The sequence below is a fragment of the Hypanus sabinus genome, chromosome 17 (genome assembly GCF_030144855.1).
Source record: "Hypanus sabinus isolate sHypSab1 chromosome 17, sHypSab1.hap1, whole genome shotgun sequence".
Classification (NCBI taxonomy): Eukaryota; Metazoa; Chordata; class Chondrichthyes; order Myliobatiformes; family Dasyatidae; genus Hypanus; species Hypanus sabinus.
Genome location: NC_082722.1, coordinates 24,209,469 through 24,221,588, shown reverse-complemented (window position 1 = coordinate 24,221,588; position 12,120 = coordinate 24,209,469). Strand labels below are relative to the sequence as shown.

Here is a 12,120-nt window from a genome sequence, read left to right as displayed (position 1 = left end):
TAAGCTAACTGGTCTATAGTTGCCTGTCTTTTGCCTACATCCTTTTTAAAAAGTGGCGTGACATTTGCTGTCTTCCAATCCGCCATGACCTGCCCAGAGTCTAGACAGTTTTGGTAACCCTCTGCCAATTCCCCTCAGCACCCTGGAAATCATTCTATCAGGGCCAAGGGACTTACTTATCTTCAGGCCCTCCAGTTTTCTCATCATTATCTCTTTAGTGACACTGATTTTATCAAGGTCCTCACCTCCAATTTCATCCATAACAGCATTCTTTGACATATTAGACGTGTCCTCCACAAAATAGTTGTTCATTGCCTAGCCATTTCCTTATCACCCAATATTAATTTCCCCTTCTCGTCTTCCAAGGGAGCTATGTTGACTTTAGCCACCCACTTCCGCTTTATATATTAATAAAAACTTTTGCTATCTGTTCTTATATTTTGTGCTCATTTACTTTCATACTCTATCTTCCCTTTCCTTATCTCTTCTTTAGTTGTTCTTTGTTGCTTTTTTAAGTTTTCTCAATCCTCCACTACTCTTTGCAACTTTGTACCCATGAGCTTTTAATTTGATACTATCTTTTAGTTCCTCAGTTATCCACGGCATGTTAGAATGGCCATCATTTTGCCTGAGTGATGAATTTGACCAGAGCGATCATTTTAATATTGTGAAGAATTAGTTTTTAAGATTGAAATGCAAGCATGTATTTGTGTGGATATATCAATGTCACACTTTTCATACATATCAATGTTATTTGCAAAGATGCCTAGACAGGATCATTAAATATAAGGGGTGACAATAGTTTATAACTGGTGTCAAACTAGCTTACTATATGTCAAAACTTCCATCTTACTCCGTGAAGAGCCAAATGAAGATTTTTTTTTATTTGAAGCTAAGAATATAAGTATTCTAGTGTTGGTCATTGACGCAGTCAGGAGTACAGCTCAACGAACAAGTGAGAGACACTCTTGCACTAACTTCCATTATTGAAGCGAATCTTCACCAAAGACCTTTTATTTCCCCACAGTCAAAATGTTGCTGGGCACAGATAATGGTCTCTGACTTAATACAATCTTTTTATCACTACAGAATAAGTCCCTGAAGCACTCCACTATGTTAGAGAAGGTAGCACAGTGGAACAACAACTACTTCAAGGTCTCACGTTAGATCATGACCCCAGGCCCTTGTGTATTCTTTGTGTCAACACAAGTGTTTTCTCTAGGTCCCCTGGTTTCCTCCCATATCCCAGTAGGTCAGATCCAATCGCTCTGCTGGGAGCTGTCATGGGCTCAAAGGGACAGATGGCCTCCTTCTATGTAGCAATAAGATGTTAAAGACAATCACGATTTGAAATTGAAACAATCTGCATTCTGTGGCCATTTTATTAGGTAGCCTGTGCACCTGCTCGAGGCCTTGGATTCAGAATTGTTCTGCCCTCAGAATGCAGAGGGTGGTTGTAGATGAAGCATTCTGCCTGATGTTCCACAGGGCTCTGTTCTGGGAACCATGCTCTTTTGTCATTCTTATAAGTGACTGGGATGAGGAAGTGGAAGCTGGGTTAGTAAATTGGCAGATGGCACAAAGGTTGTCTTGGATAGTGTAGAAGGTTGCTGTAGGTTACAACGAGACATTGATAGGGTGCAAAGAGGCAAATGGAGTTCATCCAGAGAAGTGAGAAGTGATGCACTTTAGAAGGTTGAACTTGAAGAACAGGTGAATAGCAGGATTCGTAACAGTGTGGTGGAACAGATGATTCTGGGATCCAAGTTCATAGATCCTACAAAGTTGACAGGATGATTAAGAAGGTGTATGATGTGTTAGCTTTCATTAGTCCAGGGAATGAGTTCAAAAGCTGTGAGGTAACGTTGCAGGTCCATAAAACTCTGGTTGGATTACACTTGGAGTATTATGCTCAGTTTTGGTCACCTAACTATAGGGAGGATTTGGAAACTTTACAGACAGTGCAGACGAGATTTGCCAGGATGCTGCGTGGATTAGAGAGCATGTCTTATGAGGAAAGGCTGAGCAGACTAGGGCTTTTCTCTTTGGAGTGAAGGAAGGTGTGAAGTGTGAAGTGCATTAGATAAGATAGGGTGGACAGCCAACACCCATTTCCCAGGACATAATTTTAAGGTGTTTGGAGGAGATGTCAGAGATAGGTGTTTTTTCACAAAGAGTGGTGTGTGCGTGGAAAGCACTGCCAGTATGGTGGCAGGTGCAGACACATTAAGGACACTCAAGAGACACTTGGGCAACATGGATGAAAGAAAACTGGAAGACTATATAGAGGGGAAGTGGCTGCATCTTGGAGTAGGTTTATAAGGTCAGCACAACATGACAAGCTGAAGGGCCTGTACTGTACTGTAACATTCTGTGTTCTATGTTCACATTGGGCAAAGGTGTCAGTGTGGACATGCTGGCGTATTGTCCAGTTTCTGTAGAACTTTGTGATTCCATGGCACAATATCTTTACAGGTGAGTTGTGGTATTGGAATCTTGACACCACACATTTCTGATGGATGAAAGGTAACAATCATGTTAAAATTCCTGGTGGGGGAAGATCTTAACAATATGTTGAACGTGCATAATGTGAAATTAAAAGATTCATGGTGAAAAACACAATTGAAAGCCTAAATCAGAAACAGAAAGTGCTGGAAACTTTCAGCAGGAAAAGAAAATAATTGTTTAATGCAACAGACATTTCCTTTCAATACAGATACTTTTCTCTTCACAAATACTGCTGAGGATACTAAGAAGAGTTAAACATTGAATATGTTTTAAATCATGCCATGTGCAACTTAAAACTTGATCAATTTCAAAATTTCTTTTTCTTGATGAGGGGTCAGCAACCTGACAGATTTATGGTTTTTTGTAGCACAGACACTTCCTGACCAGCGGAGTATTTCCAGCGCACTGCATTTAAGATTTACAGAACCTGCTCTTCTGTTTCCCCTTTTAAAACGATTAGAACCACTGGCAAAACAGTAGTACAGTGTTCTGTTGGACCACTGATCACTGATGGGGCTTTGACTCTGTCGCTGTGCAAAAGGAGTTTGCGCATTCTCCTTGTGATGTGGTTTTCTCTCCCTCCCATAGTCCAACAATGTACGGTTAGAGTTAGCGAGTTGTAGGCATGCTATGTTGCTGCTGGAAGCATGGCCACATTTGTGGGTTGCCCCAGCACTGTTCTTGGTTGGTAACTGATCAAACTAAAATATTTCACTGTATGTTTTGCTGTATGTTTGACAAATAGAACTGATCTTATCTTATAAACATTTAGTACTTTCGGTAGTCTTCTCTGTAAAAACGAAGGAGTGAGGTGAAGCACAGCTACACAGTTAAAACTACAGCATGAATAATACAAATATAAATAATGAGTCAGATTTATAATTCTGCTTTTCAGTGATTGTCTATGTATTTTGATGAATAATCTCCTATTGCTACAGTCTTCTATGGAAAATAACCTTGCCTAAGAACAGAACACATCGCCTTAAGGTTGAAGGGCTCTTGTCCTAGCGTCGGATCGGTAGCTGATCCATACTCTCCATCTCATTTTAATATTAGATATGATGATCAGACCTTCACTGGTCTGAACAGAACATGGACAGGGTACAGGGGCTTTAGGAGTAAATGACTGCAGGCTGATAAACCTACATACACAGCTGTGCCATAAAAAAATATACAGAGTTTGATTAGCACAAAAGTCCTAATCAAAAACAAAGGCATATTTGGACTTGTAGTGAGATGAAAGAGGATACAGGTTGAAGATTCCAGCTTCCATGACAAAGATAAAGATTGATATTTTCACTGGTCTATGATTTCCACACCAAAGAAATCTGCAGACTTATTTAAAACTTCAGTGAGGTAAATGCTTAAGGGTCCTCAAAAAATCTGTCAGCAAAAACCAACTTTGTCTTTATTTTCGTGACCACTATAATGGTCAGAAAAACAGAAAAAAAATTGCAAATGCTGAAAACTTGCAATAAAGACACAAAATTGTGGAACAACTCAAAAGGTCAGGCCTGAGGATTATATAATGGTTATGCTTCTGGGGTAAGAAGAAATCACAATTCAATTTTTAAAAATTCATTTGTAATTACAGATTGATTATAATAGCTTCAATTTTCTTTTCAAAACCAACATATAAAATGGTTACTCATTCCAATGACCATGAAGCTTGAATGGTGCAGAATTCTTTCAGTATTGGACCAAAATGCCAGCCTAGATTTATGCTAGGGATCCACTTTGAGAGGTGTGCAGAAACACAGGGACCTGTGGACACATACCGGTGTGGACTCGGGTGAGAAAGTCATATAAATAACCCAAGGCACACACTCAGTGATTCAGGGACAGCTTCTTCCCCTCTGCCATCCGATTCCTGAATGGACACTCAACCCATGAACACTACCTCACTTTTTAAATATATGTTATTTCTGTTCTTGCACAATTTTTAATCTATTCAATATATGTATACTGTAATTGATTTACTTATTGATTGATTGATTTATTTTCTTTTTCTTCTTCTAGATTATGCATTGCATTGAACTGCTGCTGCTAAGTTAACAAATCTCATGGCACATGCCGGTGATAATAAACCTGATTCAGACAGGAGAGGTGTTGCAGCTGCAGTATGTGGGAGTTAATGAAAACTGTAGGAATATATAGCGACATATCTATAGTCAATACCTCCGTTCAATAAAGGGAAAGGATACAGAGAAATCAAAGATAACAATGGTGAGGAGAGATGTAGAAAGTTACAGAAAAAGGACAATGCAATCACTTAGCGAAATGGGCAACGGACGGAGAAGATGTACAACCAACACAGTAATCTACAGATGGACTGTACCAATGGTTTACAGAGGTGGAAGGCTGGTGAGGCTGCATGGTGTTAACTCCATTAGCACTGTTGGCACTGTGCTCACCTAGAAAGAGAGTTCCATCAAACCTGCTTGTGCCCTGCAGGCCTACCAAAGGCATTCTGACATCAAGGGGTGAGCTTCGAGTCACAAGGTATCAGGAGTTGCAGCCACAGTTTTTATGTGACTGTACCAGTGTGTCTCTTGTCAGTGGTGCCCCTCATAATATTGACATTTAATTGCCAAGGAGGGAGGTCAGTGATTATAGTAGCACAGGAATACAGCTTTGCACTACTTTATCATACACGCAGTTTACGAACATCACTATCCAGAACAGACTTGAGCCCCTGAGGTGCACAACGGTCCAGGAAATTTCCCACAGTACCCCTGGATACCATCAGGCGACCAGGGTCCAAATTACAAAGCACAGCCACAGGAGATGATGGCCTCTGGATTACAGCCTAAACCATATGCAAATTGACAATGAGTTGTTCCCATGGTATCAAAGGTAATACAGAATGGAGGTGTAGCAATTAGCATACTGCTATTACAACCCCAGCGACCAGGGTTCAACTTCTGCTACTGTTTATTAGGTGTTTGTATGTTTGCCTCCATGAAATAAGGGACTGCCCTGATTTCTTTACACATTCCAAAGACGTAGGACATCTCATGTTGGCGCAAGAAGTATGGTGACATTTGCAAACTGCGCAGTACAATCCTCATTGATTTGATTTGACGCAAATGGCACATTTCACTATATGTTTCGATAATTCGCAACAAATAACTCTGATCTCTTTTAATCTAAATAACATTGCATTTTCGAGGAAATTACAAGCAGAGTAGATAAAGGAGATGTAGTAAATGCGGTGTACTTGGATTTTCAGAAGGCCTTTGACAAAGTGCTGCACGTGAGGCTGCTTAGCAAGATAAGCGCCCATGGAATTACAGGAAAGTTACTAGCATGGCTGGAGCATTGGCTGGTTGGCAGATAGCAGAGAGTGGGAATAAATGGATCCTATTCTGGCTGACTGCCGGTTACCAGTGGAGTTCCACAGTGGTCAGTGTTGGGACCACTGCTTTTTACGATGTCAATGATTTGGACTACAGTATTAATGGATTTGTGGCCAAATTTGCTGATGATACAAAGATAGGTGGAGGAGTGGGTAGTGTTGAGGAAACAGAGAGCCTGCAGGGAGACTTAGATAGATTAGGGGAATGGGCAAAGAAGAGGCAAATGAAATACCATGTTGGAAAATGTATGTTCATGCACTTTGGTGGAAGAAATAACTGCACAGACTATTATTTAGATGGGGAGAGATTTCAAAATGCAGAGATGCAAAGGGACTTGTGCAAGATACCCTAAAGGTTAACCTCCAGGTTGAGTCAGTTGTGAAGAAGGTGAATGCAATGTTGGCGTTCATTTCTAGAGGAATAGAATCTAAGAGCCGGAATGTGATCTGAGGCTCTATAAGGCACTTGTGAGACCACACTTGGGAGTATTGTGTGCTGTTTTGGGATCTTTATTTTAGAAAGGATATACTCACAGTGAAGAGGGTTCAGAGAAGATTCACAAGAATGATTCCAGGAATGAAAGGGTTACTGTATGAGGGACATCTGGCAGCTCTTGGGCTGTATTCCCTGGAGTTCAGGAAAATGAAGGGGGAATCTCATAGAAACATTCCAAATGTTAAAAGGCCTGAACAGATGAGATATGGCAAAGTTATTTCCCATGGTAGGGGTTTCTAGGACACGAGTGCATGACTTCAGGATTGAAGAATGTCCTTTTAGACAGAGATGCAGAGAAATTACTTTAGTCAGAGGCTGGTAAGTCTGTGGACTTTGTTGCCATAATGGCTGTTGAGGCCATGTCATTGGGTGTATTTAAGGCAGAGATAGATAGGCTCTTGATTAGCCAGGGCATCAAAGGGTATGGAGTGAAAGCAGGGGAGTGGGGATGACTGGAATGAATTGGATCAGCCCATGATTGAATGGCGGAGCAGACTTGATGGGCCAAATGGCCTACTTCTGTTCCTATATCTTATGGTCGTATGGTTATCTGGGCTGGGGGAGCTGAAGCAACCAAAGAAAGAGAGGAAGATGAGAGCTTCCAGAAAAACTTGCCTGTCCCCAGCAATGATGCATTCATCCTGTTACCAACCTCTCCCTCCTTGGTGGTGGGAGGCTGCATTGTTCATTCCAGCTTGCCCAACACCTGCCATGCAGGCGTGGGGGAGCTGTACAGCCAAAAAACAGGGGAGACAGAGAGTAACTTTCAATTAACTTTTGGATGGGTATGCATTCCGAGTGCCAAGGAAGACATCTATGTAGTTATAAAACTAGTTTTGGAGAAATTAATGGGTCTAAAGCTGATAAATCCCTAAGATCTGTATCCCAAGTTCTTGAAGGAAGTGACAATAGAGATAATGGACCATTGGCCAGTGTTTTCAAAACTTCTGTATACTTGAATTTTGCAAATTTAAGTCCACACTTTAAGAAAAGGTGTAAGGAAACAGGGGACCAGTTATCCTGACATCAACTGTAAGGAGAGATGAAATTTATTACTAAAATGATAATGGGATATTAGAGAATAAACATAGGACTATGCAAATGTAACACTTCAACCATAATCTACTCGTACCTGAATAGACTGCAACTAGTAGAATAAATATGGGTGACCTGGTAGACATGATCTAGTTAGACTTGCAGAAAGTTTTTGAGATGTTGTCACATTAAACCAAATTCTTAAGTGTGGGATTATACAGAATTGAGAAATGATCATTGGATGGCAAATACAGAACAAATAAGCAACTTATTTTGGGATTGGGAATTTTTGACTAGAGTGGTGTTGCTTACAATTTACAACAGAGATCTGAATTAAGGGATCATGTTTAATAAATCCAAGCCGGTTGATGCTCCAAAGCTTGCGGACAGAGTGGGCCGTGAGGATGATGCAGAGAAAGTTCAGGGAAGATAGACAGACTAAGTGAATGCATAAGGGTGTAGCAGATGGGGAGAAGTCAAAATAACATAGAACATTACAGCGCAGTAGAGGCCCTTCAGCCCACTATGTTCTGCTGACCTTTTAACTTATGCTAAAATCAATCTAACTTTTTCCCCACATAGCCCTCTATTTTTTATCATTCATGTGCATATATGAGTTTCTTAAATGTCCCTAATCTATCTGCTTCTGTTACCACCCCTGGCAGTGCATTCCACATACCCACGACTATGTGTGAAGCAGTTACCTCTGAGATCCCTTCTATTCTTCCCTCAAATCACCTGAAAATTATGTCCCCTTGTATTAGCCATTTCTGCCCAGGGAGAAAAGTCTCTGGTCATCCACTCTTTCTTTACCTCGTTTCATCTGCAGCTCTATCAAGTCACCCTTCATTTTAAAATGGTGAGACTTTAAAAGGAGTTGGTGCTCAGGGGAACCGGTGTGTCCCACATGTAAATTATTACAAGTTAACATGATGAATTAAAATCATAGATTTATGACTGTAGAATTAAAACCATAAAGATAAAAAGATACAGCACAGCATCGAGCCCTTTGGCCACTGAGTCAGCTTCAAGCATCCAGCTTCCATTCTCATAAGAACCCTGCCCTATCCTATTTTACTTTCTCCAAAATCTTTACATTTAAAAAAAAGAAATGCGCAATGCACAAAGGAAAGCATCTGGGAGGAAATGAGTCAACTATTTGTTTCAACACACACGGACCCAAGAAGTTGATCTTCCTGGCCCATTTCTACAGGTCTCTGACGACTGCATCTTGGATTACAGGGTCTTTCACAGAATATTTCACATGAACATCATGGGCACACCTTCCAAACTGGGCTTCGGGGTAGGAATCAGAAGTTTGACTTAACTGCCCTACATCTGCATCAGTCACAAAGTCCATATTAAGGGATGGGAAATAGAACACTTCCTCCAATCTCGAGTCAGACAAGGTTACCCAGTCCCTCCTGTCTTTAGTACTGAACGTAGTATCGAGCCGTCCAAGTGTGGGTCATCGAACTATAGAGACTAACCTTCAGCACAGACTAGATGGGCTGTGTGGTCTGTTTCTGTGCAGTATGACTCTAACAGCTGCCACTAGACAACCATTAAAAAAAAACACTGAGTTTTATTTATTGATTTATTGCTCTCCCATGTTATGGAGCTGTCGGTAAATGATAGCTAGCTGGGGCAATCCAGAGGTGCACCAGTGCATACTGATGAACAAGCTGAAGCTCATTGTAAGTACTGCCAAGGGTCGGTGCCGAAGGGGTTAAATCTGGGTAGCTGCTGCCTCTGTGGGACCAGGCATGGTGCAATGTTTAGGGGAAAAACAGGAGAAACACGGGCTTTTTATGAGAATTGATGGAAGGATGAATGTAGAGAAAGACATGTCCCAATGTTTTTACAATATATGGGTTCCTTAAGGTGGTGATAGCTGAGAAAGGTAATGGGGACAACCTCCCACTACCTATTAAATGTTCCCAGTGGCGTGTGCCTCAGACAGCCGCTGACAACCAAGCCCAGCTCCTGACCTTCATGTGTGGCTTAGCCATTTCTACTGACAGGAGAAGGGGCAAAGGCGGGTTACTGGCACCTTCAAACCAGTCGCTTCGGGCAGATGGGGCCCCTCAGCCGTGGCTGGCAGCTCAGTTAGGAGAAGGAAAACTTTGATCTCAAACCTCCACTGCCTTGCGACTATACCCACTCATGGGGAAGCTTCGAGAGTAAATACCAAGAGAAAAATCCGGAGCTGGAGTCCCTAAGCCAGACCTACACTGAGTTCAACACTGACTGGCAAACTGTATCTGTCTCTGTTGTTCCTATCAGATGCGTGGCGATGAAGAACTTGCACCAGCTTGTTCCCCATATGGTATTGTCCAGGCTTGCGTATCTAGACTGCTACGACACAGTATCCATGATCAGTTCTGACCGACGGAGACCTCAGACTGTATACTTTGATGAAACACATATGCACTCGCTAGTGCGTGTGGGGGGAGCAAAACAGCGAGTTAAACTCTCTGGCATGCTGAAAAAACCACTTTCCTTTCTGTGTGAACTTTATTGTCAAAGTACATATATGTCACCATATAGAACCCCAAGATTCTTTATCCTGTGGGCATACGCAGCAAATCTACAGAATCCCAAGTACAACTGGATGAACCAGGGTGACTGCGGATACGCAAATACAAATCAATTACAATCTATACACTTCGAGAACATGAGTTAAAGGGTCCTTCAGAGTGAGATCATGGGTTGTAGGAACATTTCAATGATGGGGCAAGTGAAGTCGAGTGAAATTATCCCCTTTGTTCAACAGCCTGATGGTCGAGGGGTTACGTTCTTGAACCTGGTGGTGCGGGTCCGGACCCCTTGGACTTTCTATCAGCGAGAAGAGCGCATGACCTGGGTGGCAGGGATCGCTGATGATGGGTGCTACCACAGCGTTTCATCTAGATGTGCTCAATGCCTGGGACGGATTTACCCAAGATGTACTGTGCCGTATCCATCACTTTTTCCCCACTCTCTCGCTCTCTCTCAGTAATAATACGAGCCCCTAGCTGCTACATACAATAACACACGTGCCCGAGGAGGAGATTATTTCACTCACTACTCATTCAGCGATCCTCAAATCTGCCCGTTAATCTTTATTGGGCCAAAAGGCCGTCCTCCCCTCCGCTCCGCGCCCGCCCCCTGCGTCTCCACGCGCTCTTGTTTACAAACTCCTTCCACTAACCCTATACCAAACCCCAAGAGCCGGCTCTGACTTCACTCGCAGGTGCTACCATAAATCACACCCTCACCGCCTCCTCTCCCACCACCCGCTTCCGCTCACTGCAACGGCACAACCAACCTGACCATTTATCAGCGGCCAGCCGGCGAATTCCTTCTGAGCCCCGCCGAAGCCAGCCCTACCCCCGTACACCTACCCGGTAACCGGCGACCCGGCACCCAGACCCTGCAAGGAATCGCGGAGCTTCATGAGCGGTTCTCGCCACAACTGAAAACGAAACTAAGCGCCCGCCGCTGCCCAGATTTCAGAGAACTCGCATCTGAGTTACAGAAAATCACGTGGTCCTTCTCCGGAGGCGAGGGAAAAACAAAATTGCCTGCTCAACGTAACCTCCATTCGAAAATCTGATTCCTGCCAGAACAGAGCAGCTACAAGGGGCTCCTCCATTTATTTAGTCATTACTGCAATTTAAATTCCCGGAGCTGCCACAACGATGTGAGCGTCCCCGTTTGTTGCCAGTCCCTAAGTACGGTGGGGGACCCCCTTCCCTGACCCACTGTCATCGGAGCCGGTGGAGCCGGAACTCCGGCATTTAGACTCAGTGATAATGAGGGAAAGGCGTTTGTATTTACCAGTCAGTCTAGTGTGCGGCTTGGAGGGAAACAGCGAGCGGTGGAGTTCCATGTCTTGTTATACAGTATATAATTTTCACAGGGCGAGCCGCTGGTTCTGGAGGTACCATTGGGCAAACTCAGTCGGTGTGCGGCTTGGAGGGAAACAGCGAGCGGTGGAGTTCCATGTCTTGTTATACAGTATATAATTTTCACAGGGCGAGCCGCTGGTTCTGGAGGTACCATTGGGCAAACTCAGTCGGTGTGCGGCTTGGAGGGAAACAGCGAGCGGTGGAGTTCCATGTCTTGTTATACAGTATATAATTTTCACAGGGCAAACTCAGTCGGTGTGCACTGATAGCTAGTTCGGGTGCTGATGATGCGGGCTACATTATTCCGGTGAGATTTTTGTCCCTGGGTCAGTAGTGGCCTCTGGATGCTGATCGAGTAACTTCATCAGTGCATTTGTATTCATATGAAAGCTCTTGGGATTGGGCCATCTGCCTTTTGATGTGGGTTTGAAATAAAACCTTCGCCCATTGGGAAGATGGGCAGAGTGTCAGTCATAATACAGAAACAGGCTCTGCTACCCACTGCCAATCATTGTATCTAACATCAATTCCATATCATTTTAAGTCCCGACCATTCGACTATCTGACAAGATGCCTCTTTGGAGCTCTTACTGTTTCTACTTTCACCACCTCCTCCAGCAGCTCATTCCAAATACCAGCTACACTTTCAGTGATTCCCGCTAACCACACCACAAACAAACAGCCTCTAGTTTCAGAAGTTCGTAGCATTAGGCTACGTCCACACTGCACCGGACAATCTTGAAAACGCCGGTTTCGCGTAAAAGCGATTGGCGTCCACACTAAGCGTTTTTTAAAATATCTCTGTCCACATTGAAACGGACACACCTCCT

General features: G+C 43.2%; 1 protein-coding gene across 2 annotated transcripts in view; it reads right to left on the bottom strand.

Moving 5' to 3' along the window:
* Positions 1-12,120, bottom strand: part of nlrc5 (NLR family, CARD domain containing 5) — a 244,692-nt gene that overhangs the window by 220,009 nt on the left and 12,563 nt on the right. Inside the window, exon 1 of one of the 2 annotated variants that reach the window (XM_059992682.1) lies at positions 10,784-10,888. The exons of the other annotated variant lie outside the window; for it this stretch is intronic. Within the exon in view, the coding sequence (XP_059848665.1) occupies positions 10,784-10,836 (53 nt within the window). The 5' untranslated portion in view covers positions 10,837-10,888. Of the gene's footprint in view, positions 1-10,783; positions 10,889-12,120 lie in introns of those variants that run through there. 2 annotated transcript variants of the gene reach the window in all.